The 23,948-nt window shown below is 40.5% G+C and overlaps 1 protein-coding gene across 3 annotated transcripts in view; it reads left to right on the top strand.

The window, feature by feature from the left end:
- EML5 (EMAP like 5) overlaps positions 1 to 23,948 on the top strand; it is a 153,124-nt gene that overhangs the window by 49,630 nt on the left and 79,546 nt on the right. For all 3 annotated transcript variants that reach the window (XM_044437125.1, XM_044437126.1, XM_044437127.1), the window contains exons 7-14: positions 2,227 to 2,428; positions 10,189 to 10,326; positions 10,812 to 11,068; positions 13,668 to 13,880; positions 18,433 to 18,600; positions 20,184 to 20,290; positions 21,345 to 21,463; positions 23,020 to 23,206. In XM_044437125.1, coding sequence (XP_044293060.1) covers positions 2,227 to 2,428; positions 10,189 to 10,326; positions 10,812 to 11,068; positions 13,668 to 13,880; positions 18,433 to 18,600; positions 20,184 to 20,290; positions 21,345 to 21,463; positions 23,020 to 23,206 — 1,391 coding nt within the window. The remainder of the gene's footprint in view (positions 1 to 2,226; positions 2,429 to 10,188; positions 10,327 to 10,811; positions 11,069 to 13,667; positions 13,881 to 18,432; positions 18,601 to 20,183; positions 20,291 to 21,344; positions 21,464 to 23,019; positions 23,207 to 23,948) is intronic.

Below are 23,948 nucleotides of genomic sequence, written 5' to 3'. Positions count from 1 at the left end.
TAGCTGCAACACCTGCGGATAAGATAGAATGATAGAGGAGGGAGTGGCAGTTTCTCTTCTTTTCCATGCTGGACAAAAGTGCAAGACAATGCAAAAATAAATAATTGGGTTGCATTCCTGTGTTTACTTACACATGAATGATCCCTATTGAACTCAGTGTGACTTATTTCTGAGGATCTGGTGCAAAATTGTGCTTTCTACTGAGTTAATAATTACTTAACATTAATTACAGCTAAATTATTTGGTGCTTGCAGTTGTGTGCAAGGAACAAATGTGAAATAATGTCAGGATTTTTCTTCTTCTAGAGTGCCATTACTTACATATGTTTTGTTGATGTTTAGTGTATAATGGCTGATTGCTATATTACAATAAATTTGACTAGGCTTCTGAGAAAATGTGTGTATGAACTGTATGTTTGTTGGGGAATGATTTGCTATCCAATATGTTGACTGTAGGTCTCTTGTTTTTTATGATATAGAGAGAATATTTGTGTTCAGGGGAAAAATAAGGCATGCATTATTGTGTAGCAAGTCATTCAATTAATTTTCTTCTATCTTTTCAGGAACTCTGAGTGTGGGTTTGCATGTAATGATAGACCTCTCTTGCTAATAAGCTATGCAATGTGAATTGTTCCATGAACAAATCAGACTTGCCATGCGTTGTTCTCCCCATCCTTCCCCCTCAATCCTCCAGCCAGCTTTGGCACATATGTCAGGGGACTTTGCAGCAGAACCCATCTTGTCTTCTTGCCCCAGACTCCTCCCAATGTCAATCAGTACCTCTCAATTTCCTGGCTTTTTAAAATTTATTATTATTATTATTATTATTATTATTATTATTATTATTATTATTATTGGAATCTCAAAATGCACAATTAGAGGTTGAAGCTTTTCTTTTAAAAATTGGTCTTTCACAACTGTGCTCTTATGGCTGTCCAATTTATGTAATCTTTCCTGGTCAATTCCCTTCTATGTTTCAGCTATCAAAATTATTGCTGAAGAAGGCGTACAAGGAAATTGACAAGATGAGCCTGCCTGTCAGGTAATTTGTGCACAGTTCCAGAGGAGCAGGGGAGAAATAATAGTAAAAGAAAGGAGGGACCTATTCAAAACCACTAAATATGTGAGAAGGGAAAGGAGTAAGTGAATCAACAGTGTGTGGATGGGGGAGAGAGACAATGACTGTATTGTCCCCTTGGCGATATGATCCTGGGGCTTTTAAGTGTTGAACTGATAGTTCATAGTGACCTGTGTCTTTTCAACTTTTGTGGATCTTTCTTGGGGTACTTACTGCTATGGTTTCTGCAGTTTCCTGGCAGTTCTTTAAGAAAAAACACAAAAAGCCCCAAAACACTAAGAAGGCAGCTGTGTGAGAAGGCAGCTGTGAATGGGGCCCCATGTGGGGCAGGTCTAAGTATTTCTGGTACTGATGCCCCATTTATTCCATCCCATTTGGCCACCTTCTGAGGTTTTATTTAAACAACAACAACAAATTTCTGGCGTTTTCATCCTTTTGGATGAAAGGACCAATTTCTCCTGCTGTTTCCCACATGTTTGGTGCTTCTCCATGGTGCAAATGGTTCCTCCTCTCTCTTAGTATTATTTTTTCCGCGAGTTCTTACCAACTGTGTACAACTGCAATCTTACTGTGTCAGTTTCCTTGGTACCTCCCTTTGATAGCTAAAATATATAAGGCAGTTGACCAGACAAGAATATACATGTCAAATAGCTGCAAGTGTGCTCTTGTTCTCTTGCAGAAGGCTGTAAAAATGTTTTAAAGAAATAAACACATTTGAAAGAACTGATAGAAAACAAGAGGGTCCTCCAAAGTGGTATTTGGGCATCACTTGAGGGTCAGTCACCTGTGAGGGAAGCTGGAGGTTGCAAAGATGAGATTGTGATGAGCAGCAAAGTTCTTTCCCACTTCTGCCAAGTGACTTTGTAGCAAAACCTGGCAACTGTGGTAAAATTGCTCTTCCAGATTTGGATAATACAGCAATCCATGATGGGTATGAGACCTCTAGAACAAGGATGGAGTTGTTAGATGGCTTGCTTTCCAAAATTAAGTCACCCTGTGAAAATCAGTTTGGATTTACATAGCATGACAGTCTATCAGAGCTTACTGTCCATAATGGGTGGTCATGTCATGTGAGCCAGTTCTGAGTGTTTCGCAGTAATTACTTTGTGTACTACAGTTACAAATGAGCTGTATTTTTACATTTCACAGGGTTGTCTGTGAGAAGCGTTTGCTGGAGAGGAGATCACATCCTAGTTGGAACTCAAGACAGTGAAATTTTTGAGATTGTGGTACATGAACGCAATAAGCCTTTTCTTATAATGCAAGGGCACTGTGAAGGGGAACTCTGGGCCCTGGCAGTTCATCCTACAAAACCATTAGCCATGACTGGAAGTGATGATCGATCTGTGAGGTTAGCTCTCTTGGATTCTTAACAGATAGCTGACGATGTACAGTAAAATATACTTTGAATTATACAAATTAATATTAGTTTTTTCATTTCTGATGTTTATGAGCTAAGGTATCTTCTTTCTTGGTACAAAAATAAGCACTCCAAAATGTTACAAACTTCATCAAAATTAGTGATGGCTTGATTAATTATGTTCTAGGGAAAAGGGGTTATAAAGGGTTTTGCATTTTGGAATGTTTTATGAAACAATTCATTATAACAGAAGTGTTCTGTTGTGCAGGTTGGGTGAATTTCTAAATTTAAAAAACCTTTGACTCATTTCAAAGTTAAATATTTTGTCTGGTCTGTATTGATAATTAAGTTAGAGCAAAAATCTGCCTGTATCTATGAGTGCTAAAGTCATAAATATTACTGGAATGTCAGTAATGATACTATAACCTGCACAGAAAACTTATTTTTTTCTCTGGAGGTTTATACCTTCATTGGAGGTTTATACCTTTGGCTGGGCTACCAGCCAAAATGGCATTCTAAGCCACTGAGACCACCTGAGCCTTAAGTGGCAAAGATGGATCAATGATGTTTTTCTGTTTTATTTTGTCAGCTGACATAGCTGACAAAATAGTTCCCAGAGGATCTTCAGGGCTTTGATTGCAGTGGGCCCAAAACTGCTGGCATCCTACTCTCAATACACTGTTTGAGAGACTTACCGGCTACTACCTGCAGAGACAGCACTGGTAATAGTTTTCTATCTGTGGAGCTCCTTGCAGATGGAATGGGTTTGTTAGGGCAGATACAACTTGCCAACTCCAGCATCAGCACAGCTCCACCCAGTCCTAACCCCCTCCAGCATGTGAGTTCTGTGGGCTAGAACTGCATGTTTATATGTTTTGATAAATTTATTCTTTATGGTTTCTGTGCATCCCACATATGGGCTCAGTGCCTGCATTTGGTAAGATTTTCCTAGCTAAGCTCAGTATTTTTGGTGGGAGCCCTGTTCCCTTCCTGTTAGTATAAATAGGTGGGGGCTATGCCATTTTCCCCAGTTCACTTTTGACCACCATTTTGAGTGCCTCAGGTTTCCTAGCTTTGACTCTCTATACTGTCAAAATGGCATCCTCTGATGGACACTCTTTGTGCCTATTTTGCTTTGGTGAAGAGCACCAAGTGGATTCCTGCCCTCATTGCCGGGCTTTCACCAGGCAAGCCAGGAAGAACCAAACAGGCAGATCAAGAGATACCTAGATGGAATAAACATGTTCAAATATCCAGGATCGATGAACTCCACCCCAGAGTCATAAAAGAACTGGTGGAGGAACTCTAAGAACCACTGGCTATTATCTTGGAAAACAGGAGAAATGCCAGACAACTGGAGAAGGGCTGATGTTGTCCTTATCTTCAAAAATGGGAAAAGAGATGAACCTGGGAACTACAGACCAGTTAGTCTGACATCAACCCCTGGAAAAATTCTGGAGTAAATTATTAAAAAATCAGTCTTCAAGCATCTTGAAGAAAATACAGTGCTTAATAGGAGCTACCGTGGATTTACCAAAAATAAATCCTGTCATACTAATTTAATTTAATTTTTTACCGGGTAACCTCCCAAATGGACAGAGGGAACACTGTGGACATAATCTACCTAGTCTTTAGCAGAGCTTTTGACATAGTGGCCCACAACATTCTGATAAGCAAATTAGTAAAAAGTGGACTAGATAGAAAAACTATTAGGTGGGTCCAATATTGGCTGCTAAATTGGACACAAAGAGAGGTCATCATTCGTACCTTCTCAAACTGGATGGAGGTAATTGGTGGGGTGCCACATGATTCAGTCATAGGCTCAGTGTTCTTCAACATCTTTATTAATGATTTAGACGAAATACAAGGAAAGATAATCAGATAATCAGAAAGATCGAATAGCCTAGGAGACAGAATGAAGAATCGGGGATCTTGATAAACTTGAACACTGGGCCGAAAGTACCAGAATGAGATTCAATAGGGACAAGTCCTGTGCTTAGGTAGAAGAAACCAAATGCATAGATACAGGATGGGAAATGTGGTTCAACAGAACTAAAAAGGAAAAAGACCTTGGAGTTATTGTGAATAAGCTTAATGTGAGCTAACAATGTGATGCAGTTGCAAAAAGGGCAAATGCTATTTTGGGATGCATTAACAGACGTATTACTTCCAAATCATGAAAAGTAGTAGTTCCCCTGTACACTTCACTAGTCAGACCTCATCTGGAATATGGTATCCAGTTCTGGGCACTAAGAGTTAAGAAAGGTGCAGAAAAAATAGAAAGCATCCAGAGGAGGGAGGGCAACAGAAATTATTCAGAGTTTGGAAACACTGAGAGAACTGGGCATGTTCAGCCTTGAGAAGAGAAGACTGAGAGGGGACATGATATCCCTCTATATCTCCAAGGCTGAACAGGTCCAGTACTTCCAAGGCTGTCACAAAGAGGAAGGTCAAGGTCTCTTCTTGCTGATAACAGAGTGTAGGACACAGAATAATCAATTCAAGTTGTGACAACCCAGATTCAGGCTAGAGATCAGGAGAAGTTTCCTCACTCTCAGAGCAATACGACAGTAGAACCAGTTGCCTAGAGAGGTCATGGGCAATTCCACACTAGAGACATTCAGAAAGAAACAGGACATCCATCTGAGTAAACTGGGGTCCTGCAACTGCTGGGGATTGGACCCAATAGCCTTTATGACTCTTCCAACTCTATTATTCTATGATTCTGTGAAAATGGAATGTTGACCCGGGCTCTCGTGGCAGTGAAAACCGTAACTGGAGATCTATAGGAATACCCTTACACATCCTGCACAGAGTCCAGGCTTCATGCTCTGTTGGTAACTGCCAGAGCCCCAGCAATCAGTGCCTGAAAAATCAAAATGCACACTGGATGGTAAGAGGCTCAAAAAGAGGGAGAAAGGGCCTCATAAAATGGCAGAGGAGCTGAAAAAAACTATACCAAAAGGCAAAGGAAAGCCTGTGAAATGGGCCAGGAACCACTCTCCAACCACAACAGAGCATGCCCATAAGCCTTTCTTGCCAGTGGCCCCAGCTACCATTCCTATGCGGACTCCACAACCTATTGTTTAGAGTGCTTCCTCATTCCTACGGTTGTGTCCATTCCTACTTTGGTCCCACCAAGAGATTCAGATGGGCACTCTAAACCAACCACAGTACTGTTACCAAACTCAGCCAGTCAGCAGCTAGGGCAAGCCCGGGTGGACCTCAGACCTAGAGTCAAAAGGAGCCTGAGACGAGACTTAGAGTCAAACAAGCTTTATTCTAGTGCACTATAGAATAAAGGGAGACGAAGGGATACACAGCCCAAAGCAGTGTCTCCGAAGTTGCACCCCGGTACATGCATTTTATACCCTAGGTAAGCAATTAGATCACCTAATACATCAATATATCAATGTAGCCACACCCCCACTGCTGTTAGTTTCAAAGAGTCCTTTCTTCTGTCAAGGACTGGACATTTCCCATGTCTATTTTTTATCTGCTTGAGATTGACACAGGCTTCCCATGTTCTTTCTCCCTGCACATTTGCAACTTTCATGGCAGCTATACCCAGTTTCTACTGTCCCTTTACTGTGTTCGAGATCAGGCTAGCTTGTTAGCTGTGAGTTGCACAAAGTTCATTTTGTTCTTATCCCCCTCCCTTCTGAGACAGGAAATTCAATATGCCTGTGGTTTTTTCCTATGTGGCCTCCCTCTGGCAAACTATTTTTGGGGTGATTCAGGGTGCTGCAATTGGCAACAGTTTCAGATTTCTCCAAAGGAGAGATACAGGATACACCACCCCATTCTCCAACCAGCTGGATTGCATCTCCAGCCCAATCAGTTGACACACCATGTTGGGATGAAAGAAAACCACTGACTTCCCCGAAGACTCTTACCCATTATGAGACCATCTAGTTGGCACCATCGCCAATTTCCACCTGTCAGCTGATGGAATGCCTCAGGCCCTTATCAATGAGACTGAGAAGCGAACTAGGGGCTACCACCACCTCCATTCTCAGAACTCTACAATACAGGGTACCCCTGGGAACAGGGACCATTGGGACCATATTGTTAACCATGACCATCAGTTGGTTCCCATGCACAAGAACTGTGGACACCGATGTCACTGACTCGTTTGCCAGGCTTTACCAAACCCTCACCAGCCCAATGCTGCCAGGAAACCACACCTGCAGCTCTGCTTACAATCTTCACAATCCAGCTGCTCTTCTTCATTTGATCTGGCTGACTATACCTCCAATTCCGACATGCCAGCAACCTACAGTGACCCAGTCTTGACTCCCCCAGAAGCCATCATTTTGGTGCAAGGCCCAGGATCCCCCTCCAAAGACCAAGGAAGGTTCCCTGAACCAGTCTTCTGGATGGTCATGTCTCTTGGTCTGCAAACAGCTGACCAAACCAACACTAGATCTGGTCTTCAACATTGTCTGGAAAGAGGACTCTGTGCCAGTGGCTATACTGTACCAATCCTCCTACAGGCCATGAAGGAGCCTTCACAGACCCTGACTCAGCCACACCAAACATCTTATTGCTTGGAGAGCCTGTTCTGGGTTCAGGAACGGAACATCCTATTCCTTTTACACCATCCGGGACCAGACACAGTCACTGGGATGGTCACCACACAAGCACTCCACACCAGCAGTTTGAGAGGGATGTTGCCTGAATGTAGTGGTGAGGAGGGTCTATATAATGATGGGCCTGAGTCTGTGCATTCGAACTTTGAGGTGACCAGGTATTTCTCTGGCAAAAACGGTGTGCTCTAGCTGAGTTTCTCCCTGAACAGCATTGAGAGCTCACTAGGGTATTCCAAGTGGAGGCACTTCAGTTGTCCATACAACAGATTAACACCACTTCTCACCATGTTAACTGTGACTCCAGGGCATTTGTCAGTATGGTGGCAATCCAGAAGCATGCTTGGCTTTGATTACTGAGCCCATCCCAAGAAGCACTGTCCTGCATTAAAGACATGCCCTTTGTTGAGGAAGGGCTCTTTAATATGAGAACCAATGAAAAATTTGATGCCATCCAGAAAGCGTGAGAAACAGCCAGATGAATGGGCCTTGGATCATTACAACCACCTAGACCACATAAGTGGCCATGTGGCCCATTGGCTCCCTACTAACCTATCAGAGCAGGGGCCAATTCAACAACCATATGCACCTAGAGCAACAACAGTTGGCCTGTTAATGTGGCCAAATAGCACCACACTTCTAACAGTCTGCCAAGAAAATGCTGGATTCTGAGAAAAGGTTCCATTGACTCTTAGTGTGGACCAATTCATCACCCTCAACAACAATATGTTTTGAAGACCACATTAAAAACTGTTCTCCCAAATGGGAAGTCATAAGATTGGATCAGTGGGTTTTACGCATTATGCAAGATCGATATTGCTTCAAATCTGACACCTTACCACCGCTTGAGACTATTCACACCACACTTTCATCCTCAGCTTTGACTGAGGAAGCTAATACCATACTGTCAAAAGGAGTAATCTGTCTTATCTGCCCATCTGATCTACATTATGGTCTCTATTCAAATATTTTACCATCCCAAAGAAAGATAGCCTCCACCTAGTCCTAGACATACAGGATATCAACTATTTTATCCCCAGTAAGAAGCCCCAAAAGTCTTTCTACAAAACATTCTTCTACTGTTTCGCCAAGAGACTGGTTCACAACAGTAGACTTAAAAGAGGCGTATTCCATGTATCTATGCACTTTGACTGCTGCTGTTCAACACCAGCAATGTTAGTTAAACATTACTGGCTTGATGTTCATGCAAGACAGGACTGCTCCTTTGATGAGGTAATTTATGCCATTCTCCAATGATTACACCTCCCACCACCATACTTGGTAAGCTTGCTAATTGCCCATATGCACAGAGACCATGAAGAAGAAAGTAAGGTTGCTTACCTGTAACGGACATTCTTTGAGTGATCCTCTCTGTATTCACACAACTCACCCACTGGCCCCACGTTGGTGTTGGTGACTTACCTAGGAATCCAGGATAGATCTTTTCCTTACCCTCACAATTCCATGCTATTTCAAATGGACTGGCCCAATTCCTTGTTCTGAGGCTAAATAATTGGTCTCCATTTGAACTAGGAAAATGAACTAGCCTATTTATGCTAGTGGGGAGGGAGTAATGCTTCTGCCAAAAATACTGAGCTTAGCTGGGAAAATTTTCCCAAATGTACGAACAGTGCAGGTGCAGAGCCCATATGTGTAAATCCACAGATAACCACTTGAACATCAGTTAGAGGTAAGCAACATCACTAAATTTATTCAATGCTGCTCTGTTCTTGCAGCATGGTATACAGCTTGGAATATTTATTTAGTTAAAACTTGTATATGTCGTCCTTTATGCATAGCATCTCAGGATGACTTACAGTCATTAAAATCAAAATACAATAAAACAATACATACAAATATAATAAATAACATGTAACCAATAAAAATTAAATCAAAAGCGACTGGTGAAACATTAGAATACTAATTTCTAAAATAACAATTGAATAAAAAGGTTTTGACCTGGCATCGAAAAGAATATAAGCTCAGCGCCAGGCAAACCTCTCCAGGGAATGCATTCCACAATCACAATCTGGGCGCCACCACAGAGAAGGCACTACTCTGAGTAGATAATCCTTTTTACCTCATTCAGGGCGGGTTCTCAGAGCAGGGCCTCTCCCGCAGATCTTAGGGAGCGTGAGGGTGTATAAGGAACGAGACGTTCCTTCAGGTATCCCGGTCCCAAACCGGGAATAGTTTGAATTATATTACAGTCTACTTTATTTATAGGATGGAATAAAATTTATATATTTTTCACTAGTGTGTTAATTCTATTTTTTTCTACAGCACAAAAAGTAGTTAGTGTTAGTGATCCTGTGTTTTCATGCTATGTGATTGTCATAAAAAAATACATAATTTAATGTTGAGGGGGCAGAAGAGCATGATCCTGTTTTATCTCTTAGATGGAATAATTTGCCTACTTTAAAGTGGCATCTTATCTGAGAACATTTTTTTCTGCTGATAAGTATTCCAGAAGATGGTGGTCATAAATTTATACCAATGTTTATATTTTGCACATTCTTTGAGGACTGAATCAGTAAAGGTTTATGATTTCCCCTCATCTATTCAGACTGTCCTGCCCATATGCAATTCTTATCAAGTTACCTTTACGCAAGAAACACAGCCATTTCATGTTAGGTCACCTTTAGGAGTGCACAACCTGGATGCATTACACGGCTTCCCTAACAATGAATGCGATCATTTTCTAATTGCTGTATGATATGGCCAGATTTATTTTCAGTATGTGTGGTGAAGTGACTGGTGTGTGTATGTGCTTGATAATTGATCTACAGACTGACAAAACAATTAGATCGTCATTTTGCCATACTGGGGTGTGCAGTATAATCCTATTCATGTTAAGACAGAAGAAAACTACACAAAATTCCCAAGTTAGCCATGCTTTCTGGGATATGCTGAAAGGTGTACGATTTTTTTTCTGTCTAAACATGCACAGGATTGTACTTTAGAGATGTCTCCAAAGCATTTGAATTGATCATAGGTATCAGTCCCATGTGGGACATTGGGAACAAATGAAGATAAGTTGCATGCTTCCTTCAGGATATATTATAAAGAGTTGAACATGTATTATAATTGTTATGATGTACAGGTAATAATATTGAATTCTTTAATAACTATTCAAATAAATAATGGATACTTTTCTTGCAGAATATGGAGCCTTATAGACCATGCATTGATTGCAAGGTGCAATATGGAAGAACCAATTCGTTGTGCAGCTGTAAGCACTGATGGAATTCACCTTGCACTTGGAATGAAAGATGGTTCTTTTACTGTACTTCGAGTTAGGTTGGTTACATACTGGAAACACATTAAAAAAAAAACCTTTTCCTTTAAGTTGATTTTCACAATGAATAGCAAAATGTTGTTCTGCTATCAGTTATTTGGATTGATTTGCAAGGCATTTGTTATATGTGCTCCTGTGGATCATAGGGATGACATTTCTATAAGCACCTGATTTTGTGCCAGTGTCCACTGTTTTGGAGTAATATATTTTTCCTGCAAGTACATAGTCTCCCAGCTTTAATTTAATCCTCTCAGATATATGTGTATCTACACGTCAGTTAGCACCCGTATAATATGTGGATACCTCAACTTTAAACTAGATATTCCACTGCAAATTTTTACAGTATATTCCTTCACCTGAGGGGGGTAAACTTTGATGTGTATGGGTGTAGAGAATGGGATAAAACTGATTAGTGACACACAGTGAAATTATGTTTATCAATTTCATTTTATGCACCTGTTGTTTTTTTTTCTTTTCTGTGTTACAGAGATATGACTGAGGTTGTTCATATTAAAGACAGGAAAGAAGCTATCCATGAATTAAAATATTCACCAGATGGAAATTTCCTTGCAGTTGGCTCCAATGACAGCTCTGTAGATATTTATGGTGTTGTTCAACGGTATAAAAAGGTTGGGGAATGTGTTGGATCTGCAAGTTTCATAACTCATATGGACTGGTCATTGGACAGTAAATATTTGCAGACCAACGATGGTAGTGGAAAAAGGCTTTTCTACAGGATGCCTGGTGAGATATTTTGCTAGTGTTATAGTGCTACATGAGAATAGGAGCTGAGCTCTGTGCTTAGGATGCCTAGTACTAGGATAACACATTTTTGGTGTAGTATCTGTAGTAATTATAGCCCACTCCAAGCTGTTTTTAATTGGCTTGGATGATCAGATTTGCTCTTTTTTGAGGCTACTTGAAGTGATAAGTTACTCAGTTAAATTGTAAATCTTATGGGACAATACAACAGATATTGTAACAAAGCAATTTAATCTGTTCTCAACTTCCAAGAATATGGTTTATAAGTAAGTACTATATTTGCATCCTATAAATGTTTCTAATTTGGATAACGACAGCTTCCAATAATAGCCTTATTGGCTGGTGCTGGGCAAATTACTGTGACTTATTAGGTTGCAATCCTGTATCCATTTTCCTAGGAATAAGCTACAAGAAAACAGACATGCATAGTCTGGCTTGACAGGTATAGTATTATGTAGTTAGAGTCATGATATTTATTAATGCTTTTCTTTCTCCAGTAGATCAATTAATGCAGTACCATTATTACTGCTGTCCAGAGCATTGTCTGGTCCAGTTTTATGGGATAAATTTCAGTTTTTGAGGTCTGAGGATGTGGACAAAGTGCTTGAGCAAGTCTGGCTGACCTCCTGTGTTCTTGTCCTTTGCTCGTAATGGCTTATTATTTCCAAATGTGGGTGGGATATCAGCCTCGGTCCAGGAGGTCATATATGTCTCTTTGAGAGAGGGAGTGGTACTGGTCCTGCTCTTTCTTGCAAGAAAGTGCTACCATTTCTTTAAGGTAATTAGGGCACTTCTAAAAAAAAAGTCTCATCTGAACCCTGATTATGATAATTATACAAGTAGCTAATATTTCCTTTCTGGGCAAGGTGTTTGAGCAGGTGGTTACCAGCCAACCTCAAGCACTCTTGGATGAAATGGTTTATCTAGATCCATTTCATTCAAAATTTAGACCTGGTTTTGGAATAGAAACCAACTGCCTTGGTTACCTTGTTAGATGACCTTCACTAGAAGAAGGAAAAGGCGTGTACAACCCTGTTGATTCTCTTGGACCTCTGAATTGGTTTTGATAACATTGACCATAGCATCCTTCTCGATAGGCTGGTTTGGGAGCTAGAGGTCCTGTACCAGTGGTTTCACTCCTGCTTGGACCATTGATTCTGAAAGTGGTGCTGGGGGATTACTGCTCTTTGCCTTGGCTGTTATGCTGTGGCCTTTTTCAGGGGTCAGTTTTATTCTCCATGATGTTTAATATGCATAAGAAATGCTGGAGGAGGTTATCTGAAAGCGTGGGCTGAGTTGTCATCAACTGTGCAGATGACACTGAGTTCTGTCTCTCCTTTTGACCATATTCAGGTCAGGCAATAGCTGTTCTAAATCAATGTATGAGCACAGTAATGGACTGGTTGAGGGCCAATATACTGAGACTCAATCCAGACAAGATGGATATACTATTAGTGGATGGTTGGCCTACTTGGATGAGTAACATTAAACTAGTTCTTGAAGAATTTGTGCTCTCCCAAAGGATCAGATTCATAGTTACAGTGGTGCAGTTGGGTCCAGCACTGTCGCTTGAGTAATAGGTACACACTACTTTTTATCACCTTAGACTGATATACCAACTACATCCTTGTCTGGACAAGGATAACCTAGCTCAAGTTATCCCTGCTCTGGTAACCTCTGAGTTGGATTACCATAATACATTATATGTGGTCCTGTCTATGAAAATTCTGGAAACTTTAACTGGTCCAAAACAGGTTAACAACATTGTTAATGGGGAGTGGCCAGCATGATCATAATAGCCCAGTACTTTACCATTTACACTGTCTGCCAGTCTTTGTCCAGTCCCAATTCAAAATGCTGCTATGAACATTCAAAGCTTTAAACAGCTTTGGGCTACACTACCTGATGGATCGTTTCCTCCCATATATACCTGCCCTGACCCTAAGACAATCTCCAGCAGTCCTGAGGGAGCTCCTGCCAAGAGAAGTCAGTTGGAAGAAGAGGGCCTTTTCTGTTGTGGTACCCTGACAGTGGAATGAACTTCCCAATGAAGCTCACTCGGCCTACATTGTACTTTTTCCAGACCACATGAAACATTATTTTCCCCAGATCTTTAGATGCACACTGTTTTAAATTCTGTATTGTACTTTAAATCTTTGTCCTGCTGCTAGGTTTTACTCCTGTTTACGCTTGTATTTTATACTGCTGCTTTAACTATTTAGATTTGTATACTTCTGTAACCTGTCCAGAGAGCCATATGACTAATGGGACAGGTTAGAAATTAAATAAATAAATAAAAATACTATAATTTATGTTTTAAATAATTGTGAACCACTGGAAGCCTTTGACTCTTCTGCAGTATATATTGTAGTGAATAAATAAATACATTTTACATTACATTGTTGGCTAGGTTTATATTCTCTTTTCAGTGAGCCATGTGTATAGAGAGCAGTCTTTCCTCAGTCTATTTAAAGTCTCAGTAACAAGTTCAAGTTTGTTCATGAAATGGATTTCTCAGTTGTCAAAGTAATATATAATAATTGTCTTTATAAATGGAGTGAAATATATTTTTTATATTTAGGTGGAAAAGAAGTGGCAAATAAAGAAGAGTTAAAAGGTGTCCAGTGGGCTTCATGGACTTCAGTTTCAGGCGTCGAAGTTAATGGAATATGGCCTAAATATTCAGAAATCAATGATATTAATTCTGTAGATGCAAATTTTATGGGCCAAGTTCTGGTTACAGCTGATGACTATGGAATAGTAAAACTATTTCGATATCCTTGTCTAAGAAAAGGTAACTTTTAGTGTGTACTTTGCAAGTAATAACACTACAGTTTATAAAAAGAAAGCCCTGGGAATCTTTTTTAAAAGTCAGGGTAAAGTCAAAATTATATAAATGCTTCTTTTCTAAGCAAGAGTCAACTGTAAAAATAATTTCACTATCAGCCAAATAACTTAATATTTTGTGACTCTGGTTTATGATTTTGACATAAGGGGTTGTGGGATTAGATTCTGGGCTCAGGTAGATCTTTTACTCAAATGAGCATGGCATAGTCCAGATACTGCATTACTTTTTCCATTCTGAATGGCAAAGCTGAGTAAAACTCTGTCTTGAGCAGGTGACTTATCTGATAAGATTGAGACTGCATGCAGCTTCAAAACTATACAGTAGTGAAAGACTGGTTTTGATGATCCACCCCTGGAAATGTGTCTGAGAAACTTTTGTACAGATTTGTTTGGCGCTCCTGCTATGGTTTTAGTTGATTCCTGGAATGAAGTTAAGGCTTGGGCTGTAGACAGGATCATTCACAGAAGTCATGACTGAGCTGTAGAGTTATCTGTGCTCCATGGCATAGGATAATGAAATGGCAATGACAAGATCAGAGCTAGATGAAGCCTACACATTGACCTGGTTCATATGTCACAACAAGCCACAGGTCAGGGGTCCTCAAACTTTTTTTACCAGGGGTCCAGTTGACAGCTGCCGGTGCTGGGCGTGGGCCAGAAAGGTGGTGCTGGCAGGGCGTGGGGGCCAGTGCAGGGGCGGCAGGGGCAGGGCACGCAGTGAGGCGAGGCGAGGTGAGGCGGGGGTGGGTACATGCCGTGAGGTGGGCGCACGAGGCAGCAGCTTGCTCACTTGGAAATCGTTTTCTCCAAGCGAGCAAACCACCCACGGGGTGAGGTGGGCAGCAGCAGGTATGCATGTGGACGTGGGCCCGTGCGGTGGGTTCGAATGGGCATGACGGTCCGGATAAATGGGCATGGTGGGCCGGATCCGGCCCCCGAGCCTTAGTTTGAGGACCCATGCCATAGGTTGTTTCAGGATTGTAGGCAGTTTGTTAGCCATGCCAAAAACTGACACTTGCCAAGTCTGCATAGCACAACAAGTTGTGATATAAAGATAAGGGTAAAGGTTTTCCCTGACATTAAGTCCAGTTGTTGCCAACTCTAGGGGGCAGTGCTCATCTCTGTTTCTTAGCGGAGGGAACCAGCATTTGTCCGCAGACAGTTTCTATGGTCATGTGGCCCACATGACTAAACACCAAGGTGCATGGAATGCTGTTACCTTCCCACCAAAGTGGTACCTATTTATCTACTCGTATTTGCATGCTTTCAAACTGCTAGGTTGGCAGGAGCTGGTTCTAAGCAATAGGAGGTCACCCTGTTGCATGGATTTGAACTGCCAGCCTTTCAATCGACAAGCCCAGCAACTCAGCTGTTTAAACCACTGTGCCACCTACATCCCTAATCTGTGAAGTGCACCTTCCACAGCTTGCACATTCAGAATGGTGGCTGGTACACATCATGAGCTCTGCAGATAAGTCAACCATGTTAGTGTGTCATGATGTGCCATTGTCTGATACTGTTGGAGATTTACAAACTACATGGGGGGATGAGACCAGCCACCTGTTCTTTGGATCTTTCCCCATTCTGCTTTTGAAATTAAATAAGGTTCAGTCTCAGTTATAGTAAATGCCTGACTAAGGGGCAGTGTGGCCCCAATAATTTTTTGGGAAAAGTTAAATTTAGGTCTGATGTCACTTGAAATCAGTTTGCAATCTGGTATTCTTAAGCAATTTTCTCCTGGAGCAAGTGGTGTCTTGTTAACTCCAGACAATCTTGGGGGGACACTGATTATTTTTATCTATTGCAGCCCAGCTTTTGACCTGGATTTGGGATGGGGATCACCTTAGTTAGCCTGATGGATAATTTGTGCTGGGGAAGGTAACCCTGTTGGTTCTGTTTGACCTTTCAGTAGCTTTGGATACCATCTATCGTAGTTTTCTTTTGGATCATCTCTCCTGGGTGGAACACTGTTGCGGTGGCTCTGGTCCAGCTAGAGGGATAGGTATATCACATGATGCTGGAAGACATCTGTTCTCCTCTTGCCTCAAGGTCCTCTGTGCTTTTTAACACAAAATAGCTGGGTAAAATCATTCATTTGTTCAAGCTGAGGTGGCATCAAATTGCAAATTGGAACATTGCTCTACCTATGTTTTCAGGCTTGTGATCTCAAGGGAGCAGTGGAAATCCTGACTAGGTATCTTGGGGAAGTTTTGGGATGGATGATGGCAAGCAGATTGAAGCTTAGTTCAGATAAGTGCAGTAGGTGTGGAAATAAGTTGATCTGGATGGTGGTGGGCAATTGATCATGGATAGAGCTCATAACCTTTAAAGGACAAAGTATACAATTTGAGAATTTTTCTGAATTCATCACTCTGTAGTGTAGCTAGGAGTGCTTTTTGCTAGCTTTGGCTAGTTTGGCAGTTGTAGCCTAATCTGAGAAAAGTGGATTTCACTCTAAGTGACACATGTTGGTTATGTTCAGGATGGATTACAGTAATGCATTTTACGTGGGATTCTTCTTAAAAGATATTTCAGAAAGTTCAGTTAATACAAAATATTGCTGTGAAAATGCTGAGGGGAGTTAGACATCTTGATCATATTATACTCAGTTACATTGGCTTCCTATTAGTTTCTGAACCCAATTTAAGGTGTGGGCATTGTCTGTGCACACAGATTTTTTGTGCTCTTGGCTCTGTAATCCATTTTATTCTGGAAGGTAAGGAACCTAGTCTTTTCTTCAGTCCCCACTGCTCCCTTCCAGAATTAGTGGTGTTGTTGGCAAAGTGTATTTTTTGCTTCTGAACAGAAGCATACTCCCAGAAGCTTCCAGGGATACAGTTTGTCTTTCAAACAAGGTGCATGCTCCCCGCATGATTTGTTTTGAAATAGAACCACAGCTTTTTTTCCATTGTAACACTGTCTAATATTTGCAGCAGCAAAGGGCAGGGGAACCATCTCTAGTACACTTTAAGGAGACATGGTGACCCTTTACCCTAGAGATTCCCGACCCCTACTGCCAGGCTGTCTCTGAAGTCTGGATCTCTGGACCATCGGCAAGAGCTGCTATAGCTCAGGAGTATCATAGGCAGACCCTTTGTGTAGTGACCCCACAACTTTGGAATGTGCTCCCCAGGAAGAAAAAAACGCCCTCCCTTTTTGACTTTTAGACAGGCTGTGTTCCTTTTATTTTAGCCAGGTTTTGAATACTTGGGATGCTAAGACTGTTTTAGCTGCTGCCATTATTTTCATGTTATTTTTATTTGCTGCAGTTATTTTTATCTGATGATTTTATCTCACCTATTTATGTACTGTTGTGGTTTTGCCCTGATATTAAGTTTTGATATTTTAATTTTGTTTTGTATGAGCTGATTGTTATGTTTTACTGGCTATTATACGCTATCATGGGAGGATAATCTATTTTGAAGGTTGTTTAACAATCTATAGGAGAGAAGTGGAGGAAGTAAATGAGAGCCCAAGATCTGCATATGATTGCAATTTCTCCCAGGAAAAGAGCAGCTAGAAATGGTTTAAGATACAAACAATAATTAATTGTTTTGGTTATCTTGGTGTTCTGGTTTAACAAAGTGGCACAATAAAATTCAAGTTGATTACAGTGATTCATAAGATATCTTCCAGTATCTGACAATATACTAGAACAAATATTGTGCAGTAGGTGCTTCATCCCTCTTCTATCCCAGTACTGGAACTGTGTTCTATGGGGGTGCAGGGGGCTACAGTTGACAGAAACTGGGATTTTCTGGCAGTGGTGCAGTTACAGCTAGACTTTGGGACCAAAGTCTAGGTCCCACTGCACCCCCCCCCCCCCCCCCACACCCATCCAGAAAGTGGCATGTAATCAATGCAGTGGCAAACCAGCTTCTGTTTCTGAAGAGGTGAGCAGCATGATAGAGTTATGTAATTTTAGACCTGGATTTTATGGTCTAAACTACTTTGGCTGGCATCCACTTAAAAAAAAAAAAAAGCTATAATTGGGAGGGCCTCTGGTGCTCACACAGTTGCTTATCAAAATGATCTTTATTCCCAAGGAAATGTGTTTTGCATTAGGGCAACAGAAACAAATTTCATTTCTTTCCTACAGTGATTATGGTGCTTTGATTTATGTGAGCTTAAAAGGTAAACTCCATATGCTTAGAGTAATTATTTAGTTTTAAAATCATGGTTAACAGATAGATGGGGCTTTGTTCTTGTTTCTTTAGCATATGAAAAATGAGCAGTTTGTAATGCATGGAGCGTGGTAGTATAGAGGAGAAAGACAATATTACGTGTATGATTCACAAATGAATACGCATGGGCAACTAAAGCAGGCAAGGGAGCATAAGGCCATTAAATCCATGTCTAAAATTACCTAGCCGTATGGAGCTCCTTTTCATATATAGATCCCTTTCCACTTATGCAAGATACCATTGGATACAAACCACTATGTAAAACAAAATGATGAAACATAATTTGAAACAGAATGAAACTTTTTTTTTAAACAGGAGCAAAGTTTAAAAAATACCTTGGCCATTCAGCACATGTGACAAATGTCAGATGGTCACATGATTATCAGTGGGTCATTTCTATTGGTGGAGCAGACCATTCTGTTTTCCAGTGGAAGTTTGTTCCAGAAAGGAAGTTGAAAGATGCCCTTCACATAGCACCACAAGGTGAGTGAGAAATATATCATGTGTTATCAATTAGAAAATAATTTATAGTATTGATAGTGCTGTATCTTTTTTCAAACCTGACTGAAATAAAAGGAACAGTGTCTTCCTAAAAGTCATAAAGGGAGTACCATTTTTTTTTCTCCTCAGGAAGTGCATTCCAGAGATGTGGGGGTCCCAAAGATGTTTTTAAATTCAACTAAAAATAAATTAATTGACAAAACAAATAATACAAACTTGGAGTTCCAAATTCATGAGTAATGCAGTATCTTGCAGAAGTATTCACTCCCCTTTGACTTTTTGAAATGGTAGTGATTTTTCCACAAAATGTGGAAAAGCCAAAGGAGGGTGAATACTTCCACAAGCTACTGTAAATTCAGAAATTTAACTTCCTATTAATGTGTAAAAATTGGAATGGGTGACTTACATCTGGTAAATACATTTAGAATCAGAAAGGGTAAACTAAAAAACAAACTTAAAGCACACTCAACCTGTTGTTGTTGTTAGTCGTGAAGTCGTGTCTGACTCATTGTGACCCCATGGACAACATTCCTCCAGGCTTTCCTGTCCTCCACCATCTCCCCAAGTCCACCCAAGCTCACACCAACTGCTTCAGTGACTCCATCTAGCCACCTCATCCTCTGCTGTCCCCTTCTTCTTTTGCCATCTATTGTTCCCAGCATTAGGCTCTTCTCCAGGGAGTCCTTCCTTCTCATTAGGTGGGCAAAGTATTTGAGTTTCATCTTCAATATCTGGCCTTCTAAAGAGCAGTCAGGGTTGATTTCCTCTAGGACGGACCGGTTTGATCGCCCTGCGGTCCAAGGGACTCTCAGGAGTCTCCTCCAGCACCACAATTCAAAGGCCTCAATTCTTACAGTACTCAAACTGTAGTTGAAATTAATTGCTATATGTTGACCATGCTCATAATTTTCTGAGGTAATTTTATGTGAACACTCTTGGGGCTTGTTTGTTCTTTATCTGACTTGGTTGCTGTATGCTGCCCACTCTCATAATTGTTTCTGAAGTGATATTAATAAGTCAGTGGTTTTGTGTCTTTGTTCTTTATCTAACTTCAGGTACATTTAGGAGGCAAGTCTGAACACAGCACTTGCTTCTGAGCAGTGCTTTTTTGTAAAAAAAAAAAAAAAAGTGCTGGAACGTATGTCGCCGCCGGCAGTAAGCACTCACACACACCAATCCCAAGCCGAGCAGCGTCCCAAGCCGAGCAGCGCCCTATGAGTGCGGACACAAAAGCAGCCCGCAGGCACTATGTTAATAATGTTTGCTGCTAACCTGCTATGCCGACAGGTGATTCAAAATCACTTCATAAAATCCATTGGAAAAAAAGGTGCCGGAACACTGTTCTGGTGCATTCTATGACAAAAAAAGCCCTGCCTGCGTAACCATTCTTCGGATGGTACTGTTGGTTGAGTGTTTTAGCTGTAGTCCCTACATACAAACCTGAGCAAATCCCACTGATCTTACTCCACTTGTTTCACAATGCACATGCATAGAATAGTGCTGTTAATTAACTTTATTCTGATTCTGCTGTTAATATCAACTTTTGTTTGTTTGTTTTGTTACAGAAAGCCTGGTTGACTCTAACAGTGAAGAATCAGACTCTGATCAATCTGATGTTCCAGAGCTGGACTCTGAAATTGAACAAGAGACTCAAATCACATATCGTAGACAGGTATTATAATATGCCAATAAAGCATAAATAAGGTCTTGAAACCCATGGTGCTGATTGTCCTTTTCCCAGTAAATCCTTGGTACATCTAGAACAGGAGTCCTCAAACTTTTTAACCAGGGGGCCAGTTGAAAGGTGCCAGTGCTGGGTGCGGGCCACAAAGGTGGTGCTGGCAGGACACGCGGGCTGGTGCGGGAGCGGGGGCAGGGCACATGTGCGTGCTAAGTTTGGGGGCAGGCATGCATGGCGAGGGGAGGCAAGGTCTCCTAGCGAGTCCAGAACAATCTCCTCGTGAGCAAGCCACCACCTCCCCATGTGGGAGGCGAGGTGGGCGGTGTGTTCGGCATGTTGAAAACCTCTGATGTGGGCCAGATAAATGGCTATGGCAGGCCGGATCTGGCCCCGGGCCGTAGTTTGAGGACCCATGATCTAGAACATTGATATCACAATGCCCATATGCTTTGCAAGAACTGGTGACAAGGCTGTGACTTGTCAGAACAATCACAATAGAATTCATAAGCTCATTTATTCATGTAATCTTAATTTAACTTATGTTGAGAATTTGTCCCTCACATGATAATTATACTTTTGAAAGCAATTTACACATGACTGGGATCTGGCTAGGAATGTTTGGAGCTGCTTTAGCAAATTGTAAGCAGCATTGGCAGTTGTTGCATAGCTCTTTCGTCATGTAGTAGCCTTTTCCAGGTATGTTGAGGTTTATTTGAACCTTGCCTGCCTTCCTAGTACTGCAGTAGAGGTGCATCAGGTGAACTATTGATGATACTGGTACTGCCCAATCTTTCCAGTGGATTATTTATTCAGCCTCACTTATGTAAACTTCAGTGGAAGATCTGTGTGAGTACTCTGATATGCTCAGAGTACTTATAGCAACAGAAACAAGGGAGGTTAAATGTACTCATAGTACTTAATTACATACTATAATTAATTGTATTGCAATTACTGCCTAATATTATTGCAACCACCAGAGATTCCTCAGAGAGATTTGCTTTTGAGATATGCACAGTTACAGAGAACTTGTATATTCTCTGCTAAGGTTTACAAAGAAGATCTACCTCAGCTTAAAGAGCAATGCAAAGAAAAACGAAAAACTGCTGCCTCAAAAAGAAGAGAACGGGCTCCAATCAATAGTATAAGATTACACTTTGTTCATGGGTATGTAAACTAGAATTTTTCCCTTCAAGCAAAGTAGTTTTGGACATGTAGATAAGACAGTAAAAGATTTATGACTGAATCGCCCACTTTTCTTTTTCTTAAAGTAAAAGCATCTTCTTCTATTCATGCTCCAATATCACCATGGCCCCAGTCCAAATCTCTTCCCCTTCTAGGCTGCATTTATCTTTTTAAAAAGCACAGGAGATTCCATCAACAATTTCCCAATATGAAGCCTAGTTTGGGCTCTAACTAATATATAACAGATTCATTGGAATTACGAAGGGTTTTTTTCCCCATCCAATGTTTGTATTTAAGAATTAGAATTAGTTTAAGAATTTAAGAATTTAATTCTTAAATTTAATTTAATTTAAGAATTAGAATTAGTTTGTATTTAAGAATTAGGGATGTGGTAGAATTAATGTTTTATTGAATTTGTAAAACAAGTTTTACTGAGCTTGACTTGCATGATAAAAGTCTGGCTTGAGTATGCATTTTTACAAATTAATTATATTTATATGACTATGTTTTACATTCATTTTATTTTGAGATGTTCTTCAGCTAAGTGTTAAATTTGGAGGAAATAATTATTGGGAGAAAGAAGCAAAGAATGGCCAAATATCCCAACTGGAACACCTTTAAAGACCCTCCATATATTCTTCCCAAAGTGCAAGAAGACATTGACATTTTCTTTTGGTTATATAAGCTATTTTCACATATCCTTCTGTGCTTTAGAATTGACACTAAAAGAGGAAGTCATTGGTGTAATCTAGTTTTTTCTCACATTTAACTTAAAAATTAAATGTTTGTTAATTGAACTATGTCAGGGGTATAAAACCTCAGGCTGAGCCAAATTGGCACCTGCTGCCCCAGCTTGGCCCTCCAGGGTTCCCCAAATTACCAGCTTTACCTCCCCCTGCCCCAGTTGTTCGATGATTTTCTGAATTTTGTATAGTTGCTGCCACTGTTCTAAAAGTTTCAAATTCTTCTCTAAAGCTTAGTTGCTGAAAGTGAGAACTATGGGAGATGTCTCAGAGGGGAATGGCCAATGCAGGAAGGGCCTTCTTGGTGGGTGCCCCCCATTTATGGAACAGGCTCCCCAGAGATATTTGCCTGGCACCAGCTTAATTCTCTTTTCAGCACCAGGGTGAAAACATTTCTCTTTATTTAGGTATTTTAACTTACTTAATGCTTACAGTGTATATGGTAGTTCTTTTAACTTGCTAAATGGCCGCTATGATATTGTTGCTGTTTTATTATGTTTTATATGATGTTTTTACTGTTTTATTGCTTTTAAGAATTGTGTGTTGATTATTGTTGTAAGCTTCCTAGAGATCCCTGTTGGAATAGCTGGCAGCATGCAAGTGTAAAAATAAATAAAACAAGATAAGATATGCTGGTATTTTTACTTCACCCTTTTTGCCTTTGGCCTCTTTCAGCACTGGAATGCAACCCTTAAGAATTTCTCCAAAATTGTATTTGTCCTTCAGAATAAGAGGCTGTGCACCCCTATACTATGTAATGATGCATATTATCCTAACGCCAAACTGTTTTATTAGTTACAGAGGCTATGATTGTCGGAGTAATTTATTTTACACCCAGACTGGAGAAATTGTGTATCATGTTGCAGCAGTCGGTGTAGTATACAATCGGCAGCAAAACACACAACGTTTTTATTTGGGTCATGATGATGATATTCTGTGTCTTGCTATTCATCCCTTAAAGGACTATGTGGCAACAGGCCAGGTAGGATTCATGTTTAGAAGAACTTGAAAACTTTGTTTAGAAGTGAACTCCTAAATGAGTATTTCAGAAGTCTCTGTCATATTAATCTGTGAAAAGATAGGAAAGCAATCCAGATGTAGGAGACATGATTGGCATTATGATGTATAGACAAATGGATACACAGAAAGGTTTATCCTGAAAGTCTGAAACATATTTATACTTGTAAGCAATTGTTATGATGCTCTACCACATATGTTGGCATCTCTTTATGCAGGAACTTTCCTGTTTTCTTCTGTAAGTGGTCTATTCTCACATAAGAATTTCACTGTTGTGTGGTTTATACAAAAAAGTTAAAGCGACTGCATGTACCAAGCCTCATAAACATATTGGTGCCCCATAGGGATGTTGGAACTACTAGATTTGAACCAGTGGTTTTATCCAGTTGTTCCTTTCCACACACAGAATATGTGTGTGTGTGTGTATTTGTTTTCTTGTTATGCTGGGTAACCTTGGAGAGCAATACCCCTCAAAAGGAGGCACTTTTCGACCAGATTGCCTCAAAAAGTTTGGGATCTCTTGCTGGATTTTAACATGCACTACCAGAGGGAACAAACCCTAGTTTTGAATTCACACAGACACAACATTTAGAAAGGAAAGTTTATTCAACAGAAAATATCGAGCAGGCACAAGCTTTTAATTCAATTTTGTCTAAGCAGCCAATACTTCTACTGCATCCCAATTCTACCTTTTATTTCTAAAGAGA

The sequence above is a fragment of the Varanus komodoensis genome, unplaced genomic scaffold (assembly GCF_004798865.1).
Source record: "Varanus komodoensis strain SLA01 unplaced genomic scaffold, ASM479886v1 scaffold3, whole genome shotgun sequence".
NCBI classification, from domain to species: Eukaryota; Metazoa; Chordata; class Lepidosauria; order Squamata; family Varanidae; genus Varanus; species Varanus komodoensis.
Note: the sequence above shows the minus strand (reverse complement) of the source record. Positions and strands in the feature narration are given on the sequence as shown.